The sequence below is a fragment of the Lagopus muta genome, chromosome Z (genome assembly GCF_023343835.1).
Source record: "Lagopus muta isolate bLagMut1 chromosome Z, bLagMut1 primary, whole genome shotgun sequence".
In the NCBI taxonomy this organism is placed as follows: domain Eukaryota; kingdom Metazoa; phylum Chordata; class Aves; order Galliformes; family Phasianidae; genus Lagopus; species Lagopus muta.
The window spans coordinates 42,583,114-42,610,308 of NC_064472.1; the positions used below are offsets into that span (position 1 = coordinate 42,583,114).

Sequence of the window (27,195 nt, forward strand, 5' to 3'; positions counted from 1 at the left end):
TTCTTTTCTACTGTTATTAACTTTTCAAATGTACTAATATTTTCTTCACTTTTTTGATTGATTGTTTATATTTTATCAATGTAATATAAAGACAGCAATCAATACTTCATAATTATTTGCTGCCATATTTGTTTGTAATATCTTTTTTTCATTTTCTATAAAGCAAAATTTCCTTCTCTTTTGGGATTTTTTTCCTTGGCTCCCTGTGGAAACAGTGATTCCAGAGTAATCTCAGAATAACATACTTAAAATCATAAGAATATCATCAAGCTACAGTTTGTTGTCAGCGCAAAATAATCTTTTTGCATGTTTGAATCATAATTAACATGTCAGCATTTGAATACTGTTCATTCAAATACTGTTGTGTATTGCACAATGTTGACACGAGCCCGCTTCTCAAGCATGTCCAAGTCCCTCTGACTGTGTGTCAACTGCATCACTCAGCTTGGAGTCATCCACAAACTTCCTAAGGGTGCACTTGATCCCACTGTTCTTGTCACTTACGAAGATATTAAATAACATTGGTTCCACCATTGAACCTTGAGGAATACCATTTGTCACTTGTCTCCACTTGGACATTGAGCCATTGGCCACAACTCCCTGAGTGCGACCAGCCAGCCAATTCCTTGTCCAGTAAGTGGTCCATCCACCAAATCCGTCCTTTTCCAATTTGGTAACTGGGATGTCATGCAGGACAGTATCAAACGCTTTGCACAAGTGCAGGTAAAGGACGTCAGTGCTCCTCCTCTATCCACCGATGTTGTAACTCCATCATCAAAGGACACCAAGCTTGTCAGGCATGACGTGTGCCTGGTGAAGCCATGGTGGTCACCATCAATCAGCTCATCTTTATTCTCCATGTGCCTTAGTAGGGCTTTCAGGAGGATCAAACAGATGGTTCGATCATGGTTTTGGCAGGCACAAGGCGAGGCTGACTGGCCTGTAGCTCCCTGGATCTTCTTTTGTTCTTTTCTTGAAAACTGAGCTTATGTTTCTGTGAGAATCCTTCTTTGTTGTTTCTTTTTTTTCGGCCCAAAGCTTGCTTCCTGAGGTATTTCCTATGATAAGACTCTGATTGATTTATTGAGGAAGCAAGTGATAGGTGCTACCATGTGACAATCAACATCACTTTGCGGACATTTGAAAGCCCCTTCCTCCAGAGCTGCTTGCCTCCAGAAGAGAGTGTTTACTGGCAGAAGATCTGGCTGGTATGGGAAAATTGGGGAATGATACCATCGTATCCTGTGAAAAACAGGATGCGGATTGGCATCCCTCCTCCCTCTTATCTGCTGGCAAGTCCCTGAAGATAGGAACAAAGGAGTTTCTGTTGAGATCCCAGAGCCAGAAGCTGCCACTCCAAGGAGAGCTGACTCAACCACTTTGGATTTGAGCTGTCACTCCAAAGACAGCTGACTCCACCACTTTGAAAGCATTGAAAAGGGCCATCATCGCCATGGTCACCGTTGCAACACTGCTGGATGAACCACCACTACTGAAGATCAGTGACTGAACTATGAACCATGCTGGATCCATGGTGGTGACTATCTCCCTCTTGTTTCCTACAATGACTCCTTGATTCTTCTTTCCCATTTTTTTCTATTGCCCTCCTTCCCTTCCCCATTACCCTAATTCATAGTGGTGTCCGTCCTCCCTTTCCCCATCTTCCTAATAAATTGGTTGGGTGAACATTTGAACCGTTGTTTCTTAATCTCATGCTGGGTGTACAGATGTTAAAAGAACCTCCTCTCCCTCCTATAAATTGGAGTGAGACAGTTTTCCCTTTTCCAGTCTCTGGGACCTTCACCAGAATGCCTTGACCTTTCAAATATGATGGACAGTAGCTTGGCAAATTCATCCATAAGTTCCTCTGAACATGTGGATGAGTGCCATCAGGTCTCATGGACTTGTGCACCTTTAGGATTTTCAGATGGTCTAGAAGCTGATCTCCACTTACAGCAGGCAGACCTTCCTTTTCCAAGTTCATACCTTTGCTTTCTGCATCTTGGGCAGTGTGTCTAGAGCCCTTGGTGGTGAAGACTGAGGCAAAGAAGTCATTGAGCACCTCAGCTTTCTCCATATCCCTCATGACCAGGTCTCCAGTTTCCTTCTAGAGAATGCCTACATTTTCCCTGGCCTTCCTTTTATTACTGATATACCTGCGGAATTTCCTCTTGTTCCCCTTTACCTCCTTGGCTAGGTTTAATTCCATCTGTATTTCTGATCTATCTGATCCTTGGGTACTCAGGCAACTTCTTTGTAGTTCTCTCAAGTAATCCATTCTTGCTTCCACTAACCACAGACTTTCTTTTTTTGCTCACGTTAAGTCCAGAAGCTCCTTATTGATCCATGGGGGCCTCCTAGCCTTCTTACCTAGCTTCCTTTTTCTTGAGATGCACTGCTTCTGGGTTGGAGTAGATTGTCCTTCAGTAATGACTAGCATTCTTAGGCTCCTTTTTCCCTCCAGGGCTTTATTCCATGCCACAGTTATCTATGAACTATCGATGCCTAACATTATTATGAATATTGCTTATTCAGGCAGCTTTCTTGTTGTTTATAGTCTAAAAATGTCTATAGTTAAATAAAAGGTCCCTTTCTATGAACTATTTTTGCTTAGATCATCACTATAACTATTATATTTATCATCACTAGTTATAACTATTAGAATTTAAACATTAGCTTTTCTAATGACAGTAATAATGCAAAGATAATGTTAAACTTCCAAGTAAACAGTTTGTTATCAGTATGACAACATCTATTTGTGAATTATTTCTGCAAAACATTCAGGATTTTTGTTTTGCAAGATCAGAATGATAACACTTAGGTGAAGACTTGCTTCCACATACATATTTTTGACATAGCTTATCAAGTTACCACAAAATGAAATGCTATTTGGAGTCATTTATTTCCATGCTTCAGAAAGTTCAGTCAAAAATATGCAAAATGGATGATCTGATAGTAAAGTGTGACTGGTTAAATACTTTTGACTCATCTAATTTAAGAGTCTGGTTTGGAAACCTTGTGTTTGAGTATGCTATAAACATACAGCCTATCTTTGTGAAAGGTATTTTCTGTCTCTAAATATAGTCTTGTACCGAGTTTCTTACTCAGTGCTTTTCTTCAGGAATGTCAGTGAAATTATAGATGAGGTTACATCTACTTCCTCATGAAAGAAAAGCTGGGATACATGAGAACAAATTGGGTAAATGTACCATGCACACCTAGGATTATATAGATTATATAATGCACTGCTTTCAACACACTACCAAGATACTGAGTGCTAGCCTATGCTTTTGGGGAGCTGCCATACATGGTAATCTGGTCCTACTGAAATTATTGAAATGTCCTTTGACTTCACTGTATCTGAAAAATATGAGCAAAAGCAGAATAGTGAATTGATTGAAATTTGTTGGTTAATCCTTATGTCTTGTCATATATTGACTTTGCTTGGATACTCTGTATGTCACAGAACATGTATGTGTAATTGAAATTAACAATATTTTTGAGGTGAGACTTGACATGAATTTACATCTTTTTATTTGTTGATGTTAAGCAGTAGGCAACTGATGATAAACTTGTACACAACCTTATCAGTAAATTCCTTTCACAGAAAAAGCAGAACAAACATACACACACACACAAGAAAACCAGACATAAACAGAAATACAAAAAATAATCACATTAATTCTTCATCCTGGGATATGGTGTCCTTTTTTTCTACTATAATTTTAACTGTTATAGAGAAAGAAAAGCAGTGGAGTTCTACGGTGTTATCTAGATCATTGCTATGAACACATTTATTAAGATGAACAGAATGAAGCAGTTTGCCAGATAAAGATGACAAAAGCGATTAAATATAAGGAGGAAGTACGTCTAGGTAGTTAGACTATGACATACAGCTATGTTTTAAAAGTGAACTTCCATAAAGCTTATATGCTAATTGATTTAAAATGAGATAATAGAGGAAAATAACAAATGCCAACATCAAACAGAAATAAATTCTAACATAAAAATGATAAGGGAGCCACGCTTGTTTGTAATTGAAATATTGTAAGAAGTACAAAATCCATCAGTTCTCAAAATCAAATAAAATGCACAGTGTTTCATTTAAAAAATGTAATACATAGATGCCATAATTTTCAATGCTTCATATATCATAGGTGGTTTTTGGGAACATTTCAGAGCATAATAAAAACTCTATTAAATTTCATCATATCATGGAAAATGGACAGACGTTGTTAAGTATTGCCCTAGAAGAGCAAGTACTGCTGGCTTGCAGACACATAGTAAAATCATTGCGTCATAAATTCTGTGGAACACTATACCAAACTTCATAAAAAGACAGCCTTATATTTTGCTGGTGTATGTTTTGGGAGCACAAGATCCTGAATAATGCAAGATTTGATCTAATGAAGTATTTAAATAATCTCTTTTCAAAACTGTGTGAAAAATGGTAGAAATAACCATAAAAAATAATAACTCTGCTATATAGGTGCTTTTAATATTTAACACAATTGTATATTTCTAGGAAAGTATAAAAAACCAGTTCCTGCTGTTGAAGAAATATCATCTTACCACATATGATTAATGCTACAGGGATGTTTTAACATGATGAGGTGACTGCATATGGCAGCAAAGTGATTTGAAACTTGGAAGAACCATGATGTCAGTATATTTTACAATAGTCTCAGTGATTAGAGATTGACTTTTCTTGTTGAGTAACGGTTTGCTCTGATTGCAGAAAAATTTGAAATATTTGCTTTAGATTTGTGACTTGTGAAAATTATTTGAAATTACAAAGTAAATGCAATATGAAAATTGTGCCAAGTGTTTTCTCTATTTTCTTATTGGTAATATCTGGAAGGGTCACTGTTGTTCTTCTTCAAAAGGAGTTTTCTTATTTTGGGGAAAAATAAAGTCAGTATCTGGAAAATTTTCAGTGGAGGAGTGAGAGAGTGTGTGCTCATTTCTAGCAGTCTGCCCTCAAAGTGAAAAAAGGCTTGGAAGTGAAGTGTCAGTATAAAATGTGTACTTGCCTGTTCTGAATCAGAAGTGAGACACATCCGGAGAAACGCCTCACCAAGGCTATTTTAATGCAGTGGTAGACAGTTCAGAGAGACTTTTAAACTCTATTATGTTTCTGAAATATGAAATATCTGTGCAGTGATTTCTAATATGGTATTTTCAATAATTTTCCCTGAAAAGATTTCCCCAAATTGCAAGGTCTAGTATTAATATGTGTTTAAAAAACAGGCAAAAAAAACCAGGCTCTGTCACAGTACTAATGTGAGCATTTTCAATTGCAGTGGTCAAATTAAATGCAACAGATGTAACTTTGATACTATTGCAGTAAATAGAAAATTGGTAATAAAATTTAGCAAACTAGGACTTGATTTAAAAAAAAAAACAAAAAAAAAAACCTTCTCAAATGCATTTTCTTGCAATATATTCATTTTTCATCATACTATTGCTTGTATTTCCTTCACTTTGGAAGTCAATGTATACAAATACTCCTAATATTAAATATCATATCATATTATATTATTATTATTATTAAATATATACAAATGTTCCTATTTATTGTCTATGTTCTAAAAATGGTTCTTTGGGCAAAGACTAATACATTCTGCTGCACTCTGTTCTGAACTGACATCTCTAGGGCTGGATAACAGTACTGACATATGATTCATGTTACCTAGCTACATGGTTTTATGAAAACTGATAGTGTGAGTTGCTGATTCAGAAAATGGAAAGAATTGGTGACTCTGACGTGATCAGGTGCGCGTGCAAGGATAGGGGATAGCAGCTCACGGTATGGCTTCTATGCAGCAGGCGGTGAGTATGCTGAAGATGCTGCGGAAGCAGGCAGGGGTTTTGCTATCGTTGAAAGCCCTGATGGCGTTGATCTGATGGAGGCAGTGTTGTGGTAGTGGGAGCACTCCCACAGAGTGCTTGTCCTGTGGGAATTTAGAAAAGGCAGCTGAGGAGTTGTGGGAAGAAGTGAAAGTAGGAATGGAGGTGTAGTGTTGGCAGGTGGCTTGGGACTTGGTGTTAGGTCGGCTTGGGGAGGAAGGAGAGGAGTCAGGGAAGGAGCCTGCTATGGGGGGTGAGGAGGACGCCGCGGAGGTTGAGAAGAAGAACAGGGTGGAATCAGAGGCTGGGGAACAAAAAGAGGACTTGGGGGTGGATACACCTAGAAGGAGTTGTGGGGGAGTCGCACCGGGAGCGGAGGATGATGTGCCTTGGGCAGAGCCTGTGTGGCCTCCTATGGCGTCTAATTGAGGGTTACTGGGGCTACACCAGCGTTCTCGTATGTCCCAGGGACAGTGCCTATTCCCATCGCTATTTCACTGATGGTGCCTAAGGCCCCTCCCCCGTATGCTGGAGGGGGTGCCGTGGGGGTGGAGGCGGCTGGCTCGAAGTTGCAGCAGAAAGGGGAGATGCAAGAGCAACCACGGCCTCTGACTGGAGGAGAAGGGGCCAGGCAGGCAGAACAGGAACTGAGCGTAGAGGAGGCTGCGACTGTGCAGACAGCAGTGCAGCGGCTGTTGCATAAGATGCAGAAGACGGTAAAAGAAATGAATGCTGTTGCTCAAATAGCAGAGTGGGCAGCAAATAGGGCGGTGTTGAACATCAGTGGCGCTGCCTTAAATGATGCCCTGCAAGAAACTGGAAGGGAGTGGCTTAGCAGGGCTAAGGACTGTGTATTGATGGGCTGTCAGCTGCGGACCATTGAGCCTGATGGAACCCTGCCCTCAATGGCGTTTCCAGTTCTGGTGGGTCCAGATGGGGCCCGTCAATGGAATCCTGTAGATTATAAAGTTCTGCTGCAGTTGAGATCAGCTATTCAGTCAAAAGGGATATCGGGATCAGGGACGCAGCTGCTGTTAGATACCATCGCGAGGACCGCTAATGTTTGACTGGCTGCCAGACAGCCAGGGCAGTCTTAGCACCGGCACAATGTACAGTGTGGGAGCAACAGGTGAGGACTCAGGCAGAGGTGACTATTATACAAGTGCAGACTGCTATTACTAAAGACAGAATGGGTGCTAAACTTTTACCTGTTTGGCACCAAACAATGGAAGGACTTAAACAAATTCGACAAGGAAGAATTAATTTCAGCTATTCCCCACCGCCCTCCCTCCCACCCCAATTGCTGCCCCTCGGTGCAGAAAGCAGCCCTGGTAAGGATTCGATCCGTGGCTCTGACCCCACCCCTGACAGCGGAGAAGAGAAATCACAACCCCTCCCCTGTTGCTGCTGCAATCGGCTCCGCCCCCGGCACACATCCCCCTCCCGCCTTTGGCTCCGCTCCATCACTCGTCGCACCGCTCCCGCCTTCGGCTCCGCCCACGATGCTCGCCGTGCCCACCCACCCACGACGTTCGCTGCACCGCCACTGCCCCCCACGACCTACCTACGTTGCTCGCTGTGATGCTGCCACTTTCCGCCCCGCTTTTGTCACCTCCTGCTGCGTCTCTGCAACTTGTGTGTAACTTGGTTAAAGGCAATAACGGACCTACATATAGTTCTAAGGCTACACTAACTTTCCTCCAAGAATGGGGGGTTAAACATATTACAGGCATTCTTCATTCTCCCACTGGACAAGCTATTATTGAGCATACTCATCTAACATTGAAATCTATTCTTAATAAACAAAAAGGGGGGATACAGGAGACACACCACAAGAAAGATTATGGACTGACCCTACGTGGGTTCTAGCACGATACATTCGGCCTTATCTCAAGGCAGAAAATAGTATCCAGCCTTTATAATGACTGGGATTGTGTGCTTCTTATCATAGAATCATAGAATCATAGAATTACTCAGGTTGGAATGGACCTCAAGGATCATCAAGACCAACCACAGCCTAACCATAGTACCCTAACTCTAACAACCCTCTGCTAAATCATATCTCTGAGCACCACATCCAAACGTCTTTTAAACACATCCAGGGATGGTCACATCAATGACCTCCCTGGGGAGCCTATTCCAATGTTTAACCATCCTTTCTGTAAAGAAGTGTTTCCTAATGTCCAGCCTAAACTTACCTTGGTGCAACTTGAGGCCATTTCCCCTTGTCACCTGTCACCAGTGAGAAGAGACCTATCCCACTCTCACTGTAAGCACCTTTCAGGTACTGGAAGAGAGTAATAAGGTCTTCCCAGTTTATTGGTATTGCTTCGTAACTTGTTATATTGCAAATAGCAACAGTAGTAGTGGTATGATATAGTGGGTGATTTTCCTGTGTTATCAATATAGTCTCAAGAATTAGAGTTATTAGGCGTTATCTAGGTTGTTGTGTGCTTCTTTTATTTTAGTAGTAGATTGAATGTGAATTAAACAGGATTTAATGTTACTACTGTAGTAATCTACGGGAATAGCTCTTTTGGTGTATGCTCGGTTATGATGCCGTCAGCCTATCAACTAGCCTTTTCTTGATTTGCAAAGATAAAACCTGGAAAGGAATCCCAGCCAAAAGGATAAATCTGTATTATAGAATGATTAACTCTCTTTAATCACACTAATCAAGATTTTTAAAATATGATTACGCAGCAACTGAGGCAAAGACGCACGCTAAGAGAGCTAACCTTGATAGTTTATTATGTTTTGCAAGCAGGTGTTCCACTTGGGCTCTGTATCACGCACTGGCCATGTGGATGCCTTGTACAAATGGAAAATACCCTTCAGACCCTGAAAAGAATAAAACAAGAGAGAATCTGTAATGGGTGGGAGAGGAAAGTGCACCTTGAAGCAGGGGATGCCCTGCTGGCACTGCCTATCGCATTCACCACCACCATGTTCTTTCTCTCTCTTTTTCTGCAGGTTGTTGTTTCTTGAGGGTCAGTAAGTAACAATGCCCCTAGTTCTATCTGGCATGCAAACGTTGTCTGACTATTGATTCTCTATTAGCCCAAAGGCATAATGAGCACTCTAAAAGCATTTGTTGTACAAATCTAGTGACTTTTCAAAGTCAATATGTCAGAATATATGGAAGTTGAAGACCTCTTTCTAACCAGTTAGAGATTAACACAGAACAGGACCTTCAGGCATTTATTTCCAGGTTGCAGAAAGTTGGGCTGCAGACCAAACATGTGTTTGTTCTTTTTAGTAGGTTAACAGTATTTCTTGTCATTATGCTATGTTTGTCTTTCTCACATTTAGAGTATTGTCAATCGAGGCCTTGATTGAGTTATAATGATTATGTTATTAATATAATTAGTGTTACAATTCTTCACAATGACACCCATAGACAAGGACTAATCTTTTCAGCGGATACAGTATATCTGCGCCTCTACACACTATTCTTGTCCTAATGACTAAGGAAATTAATAGTAGAAAGTAGGGGACATGGTAGCATAGCATAGAGAGGACGAATATGTAGGTGGTACTCAGTGTGGGTGGTACTCGGGCTACGGTGGGTGGTAGATATAGGGGGTGGTTCTGAATGGTGCTCAATGGGTCATGGGTTCACAGGGCAGTCGCGTGTCATGGTATATAAGCAGTTGTTGCGCAGCAATAAATTGGGACTTGAGCTACACTCTATGCGTGAGCCTCTTGTGTCCCTGCACTGCGTGGGGTGCAGATGTAGGGGCGCTGATGTGGTGCTGCTGACGAGAAGGTTGGCAACAGAAAACTTTATTTAAAACTTTTATTTCTTTAAAAATTATATGGTACATTTGTAGGTACCTTCATTATGCTAGTATTTATAACTCAAATAAACATGTAATTCCTTACAGAAACATTCAGTTAAAAGCTCTAGTACACATTCGTATGTATCTAGTTTGGAATATGGAAGGTCTTTGGAAAATATTGGACAGAATTTTCACTTATCTTTAATTGGAAATTTTTAAAGACTCCCTTGTAATACATTCTTTGTGCATAAAGGAGGGAAATCAATGTATTTTTTTAAACGGGAATTGTAAAACCTCTGGTTTTGGGAATGGTAACCTTGCATCTATTAGTTGTCAACACTGCAGTTTTTCATTTTGGAACTTACTTCGTATGTTGCCTAGGTAGAATTCAAGGCATTTTTTGTTTTTTTGTTGATGACTGAAATTATATGTATCTTTAAAAAAGGAAATTTCATTCAGTAAAATGATAATGTTAAAAATTGGATGAACAGATTTTGAGGTAGATATTCCTGAAGCAGTTTTTTTAATATACTGATGACTAAAATGAAAGACTGTTAAAAGGTTAAGTGAATTTTTTTTTTAAACGCATTGAGAAAACAAAGGGTGTTTGAAGACTGGAATATTTTCATGTATTTGCAAAATGTAACTAAAATAAAGCAAAATTTCTTTCTAGCTAAGTAACCTGAAGCAAGTTACAGTTGTGGATGTGTCAGCGAACAAGTTCCATTCTATTCCAGTTTGTGTACTTCGGATGTCTAATTTGCAGTGGTTGGACATCAGCAGCAATAACCTGAGAGATCTCCCAGAAGACATAGACAGGTAGTTTGTGTTTTAATTCATGGATAGGCTTGTGAACTACAAAGAAAATCTTGAAAGTAACAAACTTCCAAAGGATACAATTAATAAAAAATCACAAGAAAAAGTTTACATTGCATTAGATAGTTTTACACTTTTGCTTTGCTATTTTTATTTGTGGATTGGGTCAGAGAACATGAACTGCATTTCCTAGCTCACTGATATTATATTGCACAGTCAGTTCCTCTACTCTTCAGTTAACAAATTGCATTCTCTGCCACAGTTATGATAATTTATGATCATATTCACACAATGTTTTTGGGAAGTTCATGGGTTGTATGTGAGTTGCAGTTCCAGCAAATGGGACTTAACACAGGGAGTTGTCAACAGTATTCCAAAATAGTTTCTAAAAAATGCAATCCTGATCCCTTAAATGGGAATTGCTAGGCAGATAAGGCATTTCTTTTTTTTATCCCCAGGCCCATTTATTTACTCTGAAATCCATTTGTAACCTGGTTTAGGAAACTTTACAAAAATATTAACAAAAGTTTCTTAAAAAAAAAAAAAAAGAAGAAGGAAAAGGAAAAGGGAAAGGGAAAGGGAAAGGGAAAGGGAAAGGGAAAGGGAAAGGGAAAGGGAAAGGGAAAGGGAAAGGGAAAGGGAAAGGGAAAGGGAAAGGGAAAGGGAAAGGGAAAGGGAAAGGGAAAAGGGGGAGGGGAGAATACAAGGGAAGGGAAGGGAAGGGAAGGGAAGGGAAGGGAAGGGAAGGGAAGGGAAGGGAAGGGAAGGGAAGGGAAGGGAAGGGAAGGGAAGGGAAGGGAAGGGAAGGGAAGGGAAGGGAAGGGAAGGGAAGGGAAGGGAAGGGAAGGGAAGGGAAGGGAAGGGAAGGGAAGGGAAGGGAAGGGGAATAGGGGAAGGGGAATAGGGGAAGGGGAATAGGGGAAGGGGAATAGGGAAAGGGGAATAGGGAAAGGGGAATAGGGAAAGGGAAGGGGAAGGGGAAGGGGAAGGGGAAGGGGAAGGGGAAGGGGAAGGGGAAGGGGAAGGGGAAGGGGAAGGGGAAGGGGAAGGGGAAGGGGAAGGGGAAGGGGAAGGATTCCTGAGGAAGAAGAGACTTCATAGAAAAATCATGCATCTTTCTCATTCACAGAAACTATGTGGCTGGGTAAAAAGACTTTGCTGGGACACTACATAAATGTACTTCTGTGATGGAAAGGCTGAAGTGTCAGAGTGTATTAGTAATTCAAATACAGTAGAATACTCTAGCTACAATAATGTAGAGCTGTTTCCTCAAAACTCCCAGGAATATGAGCAGAGATTTGATTAATTCAAAAGAGCTTGTAAGACAATATTTTTATTTTGTTGAGGGATACCAATTTGATTTATCAGTAATTATTTTCTTTATAACTTGCAACCTATATGTATTCATCTCTAAAATATTCCTTTTGTTTACCATTTAGAATTGAATTGTAAACGTCAGTAGTAAAGCACAGCACCTAGACATCATAAAATTCTTTTTTATTATCTGATTTTGGTTTCTGAATTTTTAGATCTCTTAGGATCAGGCAACGAAGACAAATTCTAAAGACTAGAGAATTTTTGGGATTCTTTACCCATTAGTGTAAATATATATTCTCATTCAGTGTCTTGATTTCAATGCTGCATTGTCAAAGATTGTCAAAAATTCCCATGTCATCTGTGATTAAAAAAGATGAGTTGACAGTATACTGAACTTTTACTTAATACCTTCCCTGAATTCAGAGAAACCACACAGACCTCATCAGCATTAGCTTAAAACTCTCTTTTGAGCATGAACCCTTCTGGTCACTTGAAACAAACTGACTTCATCAGTTTGCTGTCCTTTTTGTCTTCTATTTAGTCTGAGGAATAAGTGCAGAGCTATAAATTACTGTTCTATTTGGAAAAGTTCCCCAGCAGCAAATAAAGCAGAAGAATTCTAACACATTTTTCCACAAAACACTGTCATAACATTGATTTCAGTGGGGCAACATGTGAGAACCACATAATCTGGAGCTGGTCTTTCTTTTGCTCCCCACAGTACTAATTACTAGTGAAAAACAGTAGTTGGGAATATACTGCCAAGCACAGATATATCTAATTCATAGAAGCCAGCATGCAGGCAAAGCTGTGAGCTGATGACCCATATTGTTCATTTGTTCTTTGATATTCAAGATAAGAATTTATATCACGTTCTGTTGACACTTCTGTATGTTCTGAAGTACAATAATTTTTGTAATATTTGTTTTGAGTGCTCATCAGAGACATGCTATTAATATCTATACTGTTGAGCCCTTGACGGAAATTTACACTAAATTTGGAGACAATGTTTGGGAAAAGTGTGTTACAAGTAATTGTTCAGAAGCCATAGATGATGTGAGTTATCGTTATTGATTTTTTTTTTGCAACACAAGATTAAGTATGTACTACCATTTTAGATAGATAAATGATTCTATTTAAATAAATTTCTCAAATAAATATTTAATGTTATCTTTGTCTTTACAATTTTATAGATTAGATCAACTGCAGACACTTCTCCTACAGAAAAACAAGTTAACTTATCTTCCACGAGCTTTGGTTAACATGTCAAAACTCAGTTTGCTAGTCGTCAGTGGTGATGATCTGGTTGAGATACCCACAGCTGTGTGTGAGTCTACCACAGGTTTAAAGTAAGTAAAAGTAAGAGAAATAGGAAGTATGCTTTTGGAAATAAAATACAGCTACTTAGAAGGGTAAGTAGTGCCATATAAATGTATTATTTTATGCACCTTTTTGTATGAAACAGAATTTTATTGCTAAATTCAAGATAAAATTAAGGTTGTTTTGTCTGAATTTAGAGTGAATCTGTATTTCTGCAGGTGATGTTCAGATGGAGACAGAGCAGTTAATGAGATATTGACAAGCAGTATAATTAGTTGGAATGATTTATCTTTAGAAAGTATTTTTGTCTTTTTTAAAAAACAAGTTGAGTAAAATATTTCTCTTATTTCCCCTTTTGGCTTTAGTAGCGGCTTCCAAAATTACATTCATATTGCCCTATAATGCTCAGGAACTTGGGCGTATATTCTTACTTTAATTTCTCTCTTCAGATTTATAAGTCTCAAGGACAGCCCAATTGAAACTATTGTATGTGAAGACACTGAAGAAATTATAGAAAGTGAACGTGAACGAGAGCAATTTGAAAAAGAGTTTATGAAAGCCTATATTGAAGACTTAAAGGAAAGAGGTAAGTGGTAACTTATGGTAACTGTCTTGGAATATAAATGCATACATACACTCAGAACATTATTTTTTAAGAGTACAAGCAATACACTGTTAGACAGAAACTGTCAATTGTGGTATTAAATAAGACTAAAAGTGAAAATTTCAAAAAAAAATTTTAAACATTCAGCTCACTTGGAATTGAACAGATGTGTAGAAACCTAATGATGTGTTTGTACATTCACATTAGCCTTATTTCACTGCTAATATATGCAGTGATTGTTTTTATTCTCCGGATTTAGTTACATGTCTTGGAATTAGCATCAGTGATTTTGAGTTTCTGCAAAGCACTTCTTCTCCTGAGGGAGAAGTGTAAAATGTATAAACTGTATATAAATGTTCTTTTCTTTTAGACCATTCTTTCCACAGTTATATAAAAGTATTATTTACTTAACCAGTGTAACACAGATGTAATAAACCCACACATATATATTTTAATTATACAGTTCCTGAGAGTTTACTTATTACTTTGTTTTGTGAAATAACTGTCAGTCTCTTGAGTGTTTTTAGTGAAGTGTTTTAAGAAACAAAGGAAATATTTTCTGTGAGCCAAAATACACATAGAGGCTGTTCAAGTCTCTTTGAGATTGTATGTGTACAATTATTTCTGAAACAATTATTTTTGAAAAGAATACTATGAGATCTTTTCATTCTTTGTATTTTGTCACTTACTTAAGTGCAAAAAAAAAAAAGTCTATGGGGAGTGGAAGCAAGAATGGATTACCTGGGAATAGGTTGTTGAGTGACGTTGTGGATATCCCCTCCCTGGAAGCACTGAAGACCAGGCTGGATGGGCCTTTGATCAATCTGTTCTAGAGGGAGGTGTCCCTGGGTGTAGCAAGCAAGGTGATCTTAATGGTCTCTTCCAACCTAAACCATTCTAAGATTCGATGATTTTATGGTTAAGTGGTCTATATAGTGGTCTTGGTAAAATATAAATGTAAAGAAATGCAATGGGATTTATCTGAACAAATCTTTTTTGGCATGGATGACTTTTGTAAATCTTTGGACCAAAACAGAGATACTGCGACAATGGGAGACATTCCTGCCTTTCCAGACTAAACTTATCTCTATCCTTTTATACTGACACTATTTAGTTTGAGATTCACGCATGGATTCTGAGCTCTTTTGATATAAATTATGTCAATGCCAGCTTGTGAAAAGCATATTGTAAAAGCAGTAGCTGCTGTATAATATAGATCAAGTGAATTTCTTCATATGAAAACTTCACAAATGTCTTTTTTAGAATATTTTTGAAACAAAACCAAACTTTGCAATTTCTAGCTAAGGGCTCTATTTATTTATGCTTATTAAATAGCTAAAGTTTGAGATATATTTTTTTTCTTTCCACAGATTCTGCTCCTTCCTACACTACAAAAGTATTATTCAGTCTTCAGCTCTGAAGATCAATAATCTCTAAATCACTAGGGGATACCAGAATAATTCTATTTTTATCTAACTGAAAAATTAGACTGCCTGAAGCACTTCAAAACCAACATGGGGTTTTTTTAAATTATTTGCCACTACTGCTCCTAGAAACTACAGAGAAAGCAAAAAATGGAAGAGCCATCATAAGATTCTGTTTCATCCTTCTAAACACACACATGCATTTTTATGTCCACCATAATAAGCCCTAAATTGTCCTAATGAAAGTATATGTGAGTTTAGTTGTCCTCAGGATAAAGATGCTGTACATTGTAGTTGAAATAGTGAAACATAAATCAAGGTAGAGAACAATCTGATTCATAAAAGAGAAATATTTAGGTGGATATATAGGCGGATTTGTTGTACTCTAAAGACCAAATTACTCATTTAATTGTTTGCAATATTTAAAACACATTTATATATAACAATATTTATTTGCCTTATTTTCCAAATAGATCCTGTAGATCTATTCTGCTGCTTTTTCAAGACTTTTCCCTGTTCACATATTCAAGTACCAATGTGGCCGAAACTTCTTTGTAAAACAGTCTTATAGTGTTGTAGGTAATAAGATTTCAAAGACTAAACAGTGTGAACAAGTACCTTCTGTAAAACTGATTATAAAGGTATTCCACTATTAGTTTCAAAATACAGGATTTTGTGGACATTGATGGGAAGTTTCTAAGCTGTGTAAGAATGCATTTGCTGGTATAAAAAGTTATGTTACTTGCTATTTAATAATATAATAGTTTATATATAACTGTAAATGTATATACTGTAGGAATCTACAACTACATAATTTTTGTCTAATAAAATTATACTTTTTAATCTGAAAAAACTTGGGACTTGGAGAATTTAGTCTCAAATGGGAGAATTTAAATAATCTTAAACTTTTATACATGCAAATAGGAGAAATTATATTTACATCTTGATTTTTTACAAGGAAGCCCTCCAGAGTTGGTCTCTAAGTGTTAAAGCTGATTTTAAGAAAGTCTTGGAACAACCAAAAAGCTTCAAAAATTGCAAAAAGCCAGTATAGTATCACTTTTTTTTCAAAGAGCCATCAGAATGATTCAAGAAATTATAGGCCTATCAACTTGACAATCATCTGAAACAGAATAATGGGAGATCTAAAATAGGTTCGATAAGAAGCAATTGAAATTTGATAAAGTAGTTGGCTTATGGAAATCAAGTTATCTGAAATTAATTACAGATCTTTCAGTGAAATTATAAATTTGCTTGATTAGGTGTTGATAACAATGCAATAAACTTCTGTAAGATATCTGATTTGGCATTTCTTGAAATTCTATTTTTAGAGTCCTTTTTTTTGTGTAGTATGACCCACTGAACAATCATAGGCTTGTACACAATCATAGCAGCTGTGCTTACAGAAGAAAGATGTACGTTATGAGTTTTGAAACTCCAAAAAACATAGAGGTTCAAAAATAATTAACTAAACATGTATTCCTAGTGCAAATTCTACTGTCAGAATTGTTGAATACATAAACAGAAAGTACACCAGAATAGAGAAATTGTACTTATCTAACATTTCTACTAATCTTACTTGAAAGAATGTGTACCACTTCTGATACACTTCTGTTCAAAAACAAAGAGGATAAAGATAAACTGGAGAACATTTTGAAAAAAACAAGAGAATGAATAGAAAACATGCACTTTAAGCTTAACTGAATAGTGGACAAGTGTTTTTCTTTGGCAATGTTTATCAATTAAAAATCATGATCCAGGAAAAAAACTTCATTGCAGCAAATTAATGTAAAGCAGAATGCTAAAATGTGAATTCACACTGTTTGAGACTAGAAACAAATGACCTTTTTTTAGTAAGAGTAACAACGGGAGAACTAATAAAAGGCTGTGGTAAGTTCTCTGTTGCAAGCTGTCTTTAAGTCCAGGTTAACATTTTACTGAAAAATTTGATGTAAAAAATAGTCATGGAAGTCGATGGTAAACAGGGGATCAGATTAGTGTTCCCAATCCTGACTGCAAACTCTGTGAATCTTATTTTACTTGTAGAATATTTTTTGCAGAATATTACTGCCTATATTTTTAATTTCAGAAAGAAAGGATGTTTTTGTCACAGAATTTCTCAAGTAGGTCTGCCCAATGGGAAGAGGGATGTGGTGGGTTATTCTTGGGTGGCTACTGGGTGTACCACACTGCTCTTTCACTCTTTCTCCTTAGCAGAACAGGTGAAAAAATATGATGAAATAAACCCATAATTTGAGACATGGGAGAGATGGAGATCCCTCACTGGTTACTGTAATGGGCAAATGTCACGGAATTGACTAGATGAATCTATGTCCATGACAGAGGGCAAAAGGCCTCTGCCCTCCCCCCTCACCCCAGTCCCACAAAATGGGAAGGAAGGAAGGGAGGAAAAGAACAGTGGCAATAATCTATGGAGGAAAACTTATTTTACTATAATACTGGAATACAAGATAACACAATGTAATACAATTTAATTGAAATTGAGATTAATAAATCAGACAAGATGAGAGAGAGAGTTCCCGGGACCAAGTCAAAACTGAAAAGCTTGGAATGGCTAGGAAAGCACCCTTCAGCACCCACTGCAAGGCAATAAGAGAGTGCCCCCGCACCCGGAAGGGCCAGATCCTGTGACTTCTGTAATGTACAGGGATAGGTACCTGGAATTGGGACATTAACACTTTAATGCCCCATACACTACATGATGTTTTGATGTGGAATACTGAAACCCAAAAAACAAAAAACATAGAATTATGACAGCAAAACAAATTTTTTTTTTGGAAGATATATTTGATTTATTACCAGATAAATGGGGTAGAGTAGGGGGCAAGAAAGAAACAAGCAAAAGCTAAAAGCACATTTAAATCTCCATCTCCCTTCTACCCTGATTTTGTTCCAAGGCTCGAGTTCACTCTTCTTCAACTTTTCCACCTCCCTCTCCCTAGAGGCACAGACGAATGAGAATTACAGTCAGCCTATAGTACTTTGTCTCTGCTGTTCCTTTTTCCTCATTCTCTTCCTTGTTCCAGTGTAAGGACCCTTTCATAGCATGCAGTCCTTCAGGAACTGCTCCAGATTTGATTGCTTGAGAATGACAATGGTGTTAAATATAATTTCATTGTTGTCATCCATCACAATATAAAATTTGTATGTCAAGAGACAGACTTTGAATTTAGTAAAGTTTTATTGCTTTTTTTTTTTAATAGGAATCTTACTTTGGTCTTTGATCTTTCACTAAAAAGTTTCACTTCAAGAGAAAAAAAGACTATGTATTATTGGCAGTTTGCATAATCCATTTTTCAATTTTTGAGAATAAATGATTTTGTGAATGATAAGAAATGTGAATAGAATGGAATGGAATAGAATAGAATGGTTTTGTTGGATGGGAGCTACAAAGACCACCACGACCATCTGTTTGACCACCTCAAGGCTAAACAAAAGTTAAAGCATTTTATTGATGGCATTATCCAAATACCTTCTGAACATTGAAATGTGTGGGACAACAGCTGAAGCTAAGAAGCCCGTAGCAGCCTTTGGCCACCCTTTTAGCAAAGACTTCTTTCTAAATATCCAGTCTGAACCTCCTCTAGTGCAATTCTGTGTCATTCCCATGTCCTGCCATTGGTTTCCAGTGATTAAAACTCAGCATTTTCCTCTGTTTCCACTCCTCTGGGAGCTGCAGGGAGCAGTAAGATTGCCTCTTGGCTTCCTTTTCTGGAAACTGGACAGCCCAAATGTTCTTAGCCTTTTCTCATAGCCTGTTACTGGCTTTGTTGTCCCTGGACACTTTGAAGTACCTTAACATCCTTTTTATATTGTGGGAACAAGAAGGACACACTGCAACTGTGGGTTGCATCAGGCTGAGGATGCACTACTTCTGTTAGCTTTGCAGTGGTGTCTAGATAAACTTTATCATAGTGCTTTCTCACTCTCCTCCTCAAAGGAGCGGATGGAGAAAATGTGATAGAAGAGAGCTCAAATGTTGAGATAAGGCTGGGGATATAATTCACTACTTACTGTCATGGGCTAATTCAGCATAGGGAGATTCATATAATTTATTGCCTATTACTGACAGACAAGAACAGTGATAAACTGAAAGCATACTAAAAACTTTTTCACATTCCACCATATTCTATTCCCTTCTCCCACGAGGTACAGGGGATTGGGGGCTGCAGTCAGTTAATAATGCTTCTTCTCTGCCACTCCTCCATTGTCATTCTGCTTCTGCTCCAGCATGAGGTCCTTCCCATGGGACACCAACATTCCTGAACTTATCCTGCATGGGTTTTTGCCACAGGACCCATCCTTCAATTACAGACTGCACCACATGTGTCCCCAGTGGCAGCAGCTCCCCCAGCCCTCCTGGCCCACATGGGCTGCTCTCCAGGGCTGTAGCCCAGGCTTGGCACTAATCTTAGGTTTCCCTAGCTTATCAGCCACTGAATTGTGATTCACAGGGATAACTGGGCAAGAGTGGTGAGGCCTTTGGACAGAAGGTGTTAAATCAAGGATCTGGTTTCCCTTTGTTGTGAGCTTTCTAATGCATCCACCCTTCACTGTCCCCACCCCACTCAGTTGGGAAGGGCGAAGACATCAGTTTTCTAATGGCTTGGATAGCCATTCAGGTTCCCTGGGAGAGGCCCTAGGACCAGGGGTTTTCTTTCCTCAAGATTCTTGAGCTTTTGTTCTGGCCACCAGTTAACTAATTTCTCTAACCTGACAGTGGGTAATCCATTCATCAAATCTCGTGGAACACCCTTTTGCCAGCCCAGTATCCAGAGACAATTACGTTTATGATCAATATTTTGCCTACCTGTTTTTACACACAATGAAACCCTTCCAGTCCCACTGAGCTTTGGGCTGGGTGGCCTGGGGGCAAGGCTGACTGCTGCAAGTATTACTGCCCTTGGCTCAAATTTAATGGAGGAAGAAATCACCGGCCCATATTTTCTTCCATAGTTAATTAACTGTTGGGCAACCTCCCCCCACGTCCATACATTATTTCCTGACTGCAATAGTTAAGGTTTACTGTTCCTTCCAACACTGCCCAGGTTCTCTCTCCCTGAGACATAGCCTCTATTTTTCCTTGCAGTTGTATACCTACAGGTTTTAACGACTCTGGAAGCCCCCTAATTAAAGCAGTCATTCTCTCAGGATCAACGGGCATCCTCATAGGTGATTCATGATGTGGCTGCAGCTTTCTATCAGACATCATTTGGAGACAAGCAGCTTTCTATCATACATCCTTTGGAGATAAGCAGCCTTTTGAACACCCTCTACTAACTCATCAGTTAGTAGATCAGTTGTTCCAGTAATGGCAAGAGGGTCTCCCCTCTATAAAGGGTTGAGACCAGCTGCCCAATAGGCAGCCCTCTGTGGTAAGGACCAGGGAGCACAATTTTTGCCAGTAGTTAAAAATACTCCTGGTTCCCAATAACTTTCTTCTTCCTTTTCTGTTAACTGAATCTGGTCACCACCAGTGAGACTAACCCTCCATACACACTCTGTCTCTGATTCCTTTGGAGAGCAACTAAAATCTTTTTTTCAGTTTTGCTAGTTCAGTGGCTGAGAAGGGAGTTTCTTCAAATTCATTTGAGATCATCTAGATCCTCACTGTTATCGAATGTATATTCGGTTTTTATCAAAGGATGCAATGAGGCTATTGTTGTTTCTAATTTGTCTAGTCTTGCCTTCATTCCTGGTAGTTCCTCCCGAGGAAAAGTTTTTTCTTGAGGCAAACTATGAGTGATGGTATCGCTGTCATGCTTACACGTTAACAGTTCCTTAAAAGCCATCTGCAACAAAGCCAAATTACGTTTCTCTCTTTCTAATTTTCCTCAAGGTTCACTATTTGATTCTATTGAGTTTTTACCAATTCTTGTGTTACTTTAACTGATTCCTGCAGTACTTGTATAGTTTGGGTTTCTGCCGTATGCTTTTCATCTTGGAACTTCACTGCATAAATAAACGACTTTCCTTTTCGAGCTCGGGTATGAGCCTCATTTTGTGAAACACTAACATGGTCTGAAACACACTACAAATTACACAAGTTCTGTTGTGCCCGGTCCACACCTGATGAAGAGGGTCGAGCAACATGCTTTTCTAAAAGATCAAATAATACATCTTCACTTTTCACGGTGGCAATGCTGTCACTCATTTTTCAATACGCTGAAAGATCTACACTAAGGAAGAAGGAGGTATAGGTATTCAAAACTCAGGCAACTCCTTACCTCCCCCCCCCCCCCCGGGGAGGCACACAACACCTAATAACAAATGCAAATGCTCCAATCACTCTTCCCTTTCTCTGAGAGAAAAAGGTTCGAATTTCACACACTTAAGTTACAAGATACTTAAATCACAAAATACAGAGAAGTCTTCCCGAGGAGGCACACGTAAGCAAAATTAATTCATATGTCCCCGAGAGGTATACACATAAACTGTAAAGTTTCAGAGTACGGAAGGGTCTTCCAGGAGAAGGACTCATGTTGAAGTTTTCAAAAAAATTGTTCCTTGCAACTCCAGGAGGTACGCACAGAAAACCTTTGTACTATATCAGGAAGGACAACACTCTCACGGTGGGTATCCTGCCTTCAACTACGCCATTAAATAAATGTCTTGCTCCAATTTATAGGAGGGAGAGGAGGTTCTTTTAACATCTGTACACCCAGCATGAGATTAAGAAACAACGGTTCAAATGTTCACCCAACCAATTTATTAGGAAGATGGGGAAAGGGAGGACGGACACCACTATGAATTAGGGTAATGGGGAAGGGAAGGAGGGCAATAGAAAAAAATGGGAAAGAAGAATCAAGGAGTCATTGTAGGAAACAAGAGGGAGATAGTCACCACCATGGATCCAGCATGGTTCATAGTTCAGTCACTGATCTTCAGTAGTGGTGGTTCATCCAGCAGTGTTGCAACGGTGACCATGGCGATGATGGCCCTTTTCAATGCTTTCAAAGTGGTGGAGTCAGCTGTCTTTGGAGTGACAGCTCAAATCCAAAGTGGTTGAGTCAGCTCTCCTTGGAGTGGCAGCTTCTGGCTCTGGGATCTCAACAGAAACTCCTTTGTTCCTATCTTCAGGGACTTGCCAGCAGATAAGAGGGAGGAGGGATGCCAATCCGCATCCTGTTTTTCACAGGATACGATGGTATCATTCCCCAATTTTCCCATACCAGCCAGATCTTCTGCCAGTAAACACTCTCTTCTGGAGGCAAGCAGCTCTGGAGGAAGGGGCTTTCAAATGTCCGCAAAGTGATGTTGATTGTCACATGGTAGCACCTATCACTTGCTTCCTCAATAAATCAATCAGAGTCTTATCATAGGAAATACCTCAGGAAGCAAGCTTTGGGCCGAAAAAAAAGAAACAACAAAGAAGGATTCTCACAGAAACATAAGCTCAGTTTTCAAGAAAAGAACAAAAGAAGATCCAGGGAGCTACAGGCCAGTCAGCCTCGCCTTGTGCCTGCCAAAACCATGATCGAACCATCTGTTTGATCCTCCTGAAAGCCCTACTAAGGCACATGGAGAATAAAGATGAGCTGATTGATGGTGACCACCATGGCTTCACCAGGCACACATCATGCCTGACAAGCTTGGTGTCCTTTGATGATGGAGTTACAACATCGGTGGATAGAGGAGGAGCACTGACGTCCTTTACCTGCACTTGTGCAAAGCGTTTGATACTGTCCTGCATGACATCCCAGTTACCAAATTGGAAAAGGACGGATTTGGTGGATGGACCACTTACTGGACAAGGAATTGGCTGGCTGGTCGCACTCAGGGAGTTGTGGCCAATGGCTCAATGTCCAAGTGGAGACAAGTGACAAATGGTATTCCTCAAGGTTCAATGGTGGAACCAATGTTATTTAATATCTTCGTAAGTGACAAGAACAGTGGGATCAAGTGCACCCTTAGGAAGTTTGTGGATGACTCCAAGCTGAGTGATGCAGTTGACACACAGTCAGAGGGACTTGGACATGCTTGAGAAGCGGGCTCGTGTCAACATTGTGCAATACACAACAGTATTTGAATGAACAGTATTCAAATGCTGACATGTTAATTATGATTCAAACATGCAAAAAGATTATTTTGCGCTGACAACAAACTGTAGCTTGATGATATTCTTATGATTTTAAGTATGTTATTCTGAGATTACTCTGGAATCACTGTTTCCACAGGGAGCCAAGGAAAAAAATCCCAAAAGAGAAGGAAATTTTGCTTTATAGAAAATGAAAAAAAGATATTACAAACAAATATGGCAGCAAATAATTATGAAGTATTGATTGCTGTCTTTATATTACATTGATAAAATATAAACAATCAATCAAAAAAGTGAAGAAAATATTAGTACATTTGAAAAGTTAATAACAGTAGAAAAGAACCAAGTAATTACACAGTATTTACAGATGCAAAATAAACAACAAGAAAAATGATGGGGAAAAAAAACCCATTCAAATGAAACTGTGATGCTATGCTTTTAATCTATTACACTAGCAACATTTTGACAATTGCTATCTGTGAAATCTTTTCACCTTCTGTATATTGGTGCTAAGCAATAACAATAGTTCAGAGATGCAGCCTGATAAACTTGTCAGAATTTCGGCTGGCAATCAGTTTGTCCACTAATGTAAACAGGAAATTGAATATTAAGGAAAAAAAAGCATTCTGTCTTTGGCAATGAAAAGCCAAAGTGATAGGAGGAATTAATTTTTTTTTTTTTTTTTTTTTTTTAGTTCTTGGAATCTTTTTTCCACACTAGTTGGCTACCAAGTAGGAGAGCTCTGGAAGCCAGAGCTGGCTTTACATGCTCTTCAGGCAGGAGTTCCATAATGAAAATCTCCATATTCAATAAAGTCACAACAGAGACAAGTCTGTTTTGCACTCTAACATATCTGGTCTGGAATTAGAACTCATCTAGTTGAGCAAACTATTGCAAAGTGTCCGTCATCAAAATTACCTTTCTTTCAATGCTACGGATTGTACTCGTGCATGACCCTAATAGTACACAAACCCACAACTGCAAACTTTGTCAACACTTGGACACAGCAATTCAGAGCTTTGTGATATGCCAAGATTATAGCAGTTTTTCTCTCCCTTCTCTTTTTTCCTTTGGGGTAGTTCTGGAAGACCTAAATCAAGGTTAGGATAGTCCATAAAGATTAAAATTTTTCAGTTTCCTGACTTCTAGCCTTGTGGCTCTTAGATTCCTCCATCTTTGGAGGAATGCTTTGTGAAATGTCTCAGGCAACTATGAAAATTCTATTTGACTATGAGAGGGAATTCAAGAAAATCTGTGTTTTTACGGCATCCTCATTTCTTCCCTTCTGTGCTCCAATGTCCTACAGAATCACAGAATCACAGAATCACCCGGGTTGGAAGGGACCTCAAGGATCATGTAGTTCCAACCCCCCTGCCTAGCAGGGCCACCAAACATACACTTTCAGATCAGGTTGCCCAGGACCCCGTCCAACCTGGCCTTAAACACGTCCAAGGATGGGGCATCCACAACCTCCCTGGGCAGCCCGTTCCAGGGCCTAACCACTCTCCTAGTAAAGAACTTCCCCCTAACATCCAAACTAACTCTTCCCTCCTTCAACTTAAAACCATTTCCCCTAGTCCTGCTGTTGTCAGCCCTTTTGAAGAGTTTACTCCCCTCCTGGGTGTAGGTTCCCTTCGGGTATTGATAGGCTGCAATGAGGTCACCCTGCAGCCTTCTCTTCTCCAGGCTGAACAAGCCCAACTCCCTCAGCCTGTCCTCATAGGGGAGGTGCTCCAGCCCCCTGATCATCTTAGTCGCCCTCCTCTGGACCCTTTCCAAAATCTCAATGTCTTTCTTGTACTGAGGGCTCCACACCTGGACAAGTTCAGCATCTACAGTTCTGAAGCATCCATCATGTTAGGTTATCAAGTTTAGTCAATCTTTTCATTGTCTCTAATCAGTATTTAAAAGAGCATTCTGTATTACCTAGTAATCTGAAGGCCTGGAACTAGTTTCTGAGAATGAAAAAATTTGGCGGTATTAAAAGCAGTTTGGGGTAAACTGATCTCTTCATAACATCTCCCGATCCTGCAAGGTGAGTATCCAGCGGAATAAAAATGCGAAAAACAAAGGCAGAAATGGCATACAACATGAAACTGTGATTGCTGCATATGAACCTGAAAGCTTCATCTTTTAATTCATTTCAGCCTCTCTGCCACTGGGATCCCACAGGACAGCCACAACTTTTCACTGACCAGCTCTGTATTTTGAGTCTGAACAAAACAGCAGCCTCAGAACAGTTTGGCAGCCAGTGTACACTGCCTGACAGGACTGAAGCTAGGAGTCATAGCCCCCAGCAGCTTTGTATTGCAGACACTCCCTTGTTGCATAACCATATGACTGTATAACAATATGTTATATAATCAGACACATTCAGAAGATTTGACACAGCTATATATGTTCATAACACAAACTCTGCACAGAGAGAAGCACTGATCACACATATCTAGCATCCACACTATTCCTGTAACCTGACACACGGAGTCTCAGGGTTTGGGTTCACGCAATTTCACAGATGCTTTTTGACAGTATCAGTTCCAATTAGACCAGAAGACCTACATGCAGGTGTGGCAAGAATAAGAGAGGTAGTGAGGAAGTAAATAAAAACTGTATCTATTAAAAATAGAGAGGAAGAAAAAATTACCTAGATCAAGTTTGCAAACAGGAGAAGGGGAGAAGAGAAAGGAATGTTATTCCTGCAAAGCTGTGTTTACATTGTAAAACATGAATTTATTTTAGCTGTACTACTACCTCGTAACCTGTGATTTTATTGTTCATAAAATTACCAGACTCCTAAACTCCAGCAGCAGTAACCAACTCTTGACAGGACAAATAACAAATTAGATGGATAGTCTTAAACAGCAGGTGAAGAGAGGCCACTTTCAGCATTTGTTCAGACCTTTCCAGCCATGGATTTCATAATGTGAAATTAATGGACGTTTGCATTGCTCTTCAGAAGCATAACAAAGGCCCAGGTTTTAGAGTTTTCACCTCTTTGATTAAAAAACTGAGAACAACTGAGCCACATCCTCAACTGAATTGCACTGTACCTATGGCATCACTTGCACTTCACAATGGGCATAATTCTAGGCTCTTTTGTCCAGCATTTGTAGAGCAGAGATCCTATCTGAATGAGCCCCACATGAAGGGGAAAAAAAAATCAGGTAATATCAACTTTCAACTCACAGGGACTGATTCTTGCCTTAATGCCTTTCTCCTTAATCAATGATAATGAATAAAAATCACAGCCACTGCTGCACAGTGGGCCCCTCCATGATTACATGTGAAGATCTGCTCTGCATGGTGCCCATGGGCTGCAGGGGATAGCCTGCCCCTCCATAGTCCTCTCCTGCGCTGACGGGAGCTTCTGCTCCACTGTGGGATTTCTTTCTGCCCTCCTAGTGCATCAACACTGGTGGCTGTGGGATTGCTTCTCTGACATTTCTTAAACCCCTCTCCCACCTACTGTTGTTCAACAGTATTTTTCCTTCCTCAATTCTGCTCTCCCTGGGCTGCACCCTGCCTTGCTCATGGCTCAGCTCAGGTCAGCAGTGGGTCCTTTTTGAAGTAGCTGTAGCTGGTTCTGATCTGACATGAGGCAGCTGCTCATAGGAGACATTCACAGAGTCCACACCCACTACCAGAACTGTACTAGGTAAGCCCAATTCACCAATTAAATACACCAACATTAAATACAGCAGATGAATCAACTTGTTTGCTCTATCTTAACCTATATCTGTCTGTGCTTTGTTTAATTAATTCTAAAGTGCGGTTTGCTTTCTTCGCTGCCAGGACTTACTGCTTAATCACATTGAACCTACTGTTGACCAGTACCCGCGGATCCCTTCCTGCTGAACTGGCTTTTTCAAAGCCAGTAACAGTGCTGTGCTTGTGCTGAGGGGCTGGCAGCTTGTGGGTGGGCTGCTGAGTGAGCAGGAGTAGAACTGGCACATTTGTGGTGCAGCTTAAACGCCCCACAAATATGTCATTGGTCATTTGCTGCAGAGAGTAGTTTTCAAGGCA

At 39.5% G+C, this 27,195-nt stretch overlaps 1 protein-coding gene across 3 annotated transcripts in view; it reads left to right on the forward strand.

Moving 5' to 3' along the window:
* LRRC2 (leucine rich repeat containing 2) overlaps nt 1-21,115 on the forward strand; it is an 80,549-nt gene extending 59,434 nt beyond the window's left edge. For all 3 annotated transcript variants that reach the window (XM_048932191.1, XM_048932192.1, XM_048932190.1), the window contains 4 exons: nt 10,306-10,451; nt 12,959-13,114; nt 13,535-13,671; nt 15,060-21,115. In XM_048932191.1, the coding sequence (XP_048788148.1) occupies nt 10,306-10,451; nt 12,959-13,114; nt 13,535-13,671; nt 15,060-15,109 (489 nt within the window). In that variant the 3' untranslated portion in view covers nt 15,110-21,115. The remainder of the gene's footprint in view (nt 1-10,305; nt 10,452-12,958; nt 13,115-13,534; nt 13,672-15,059) is intronic.
* The last annotated feature ends 6,080 nt before the right edge of the window (nt 21,116-27,195 follow it).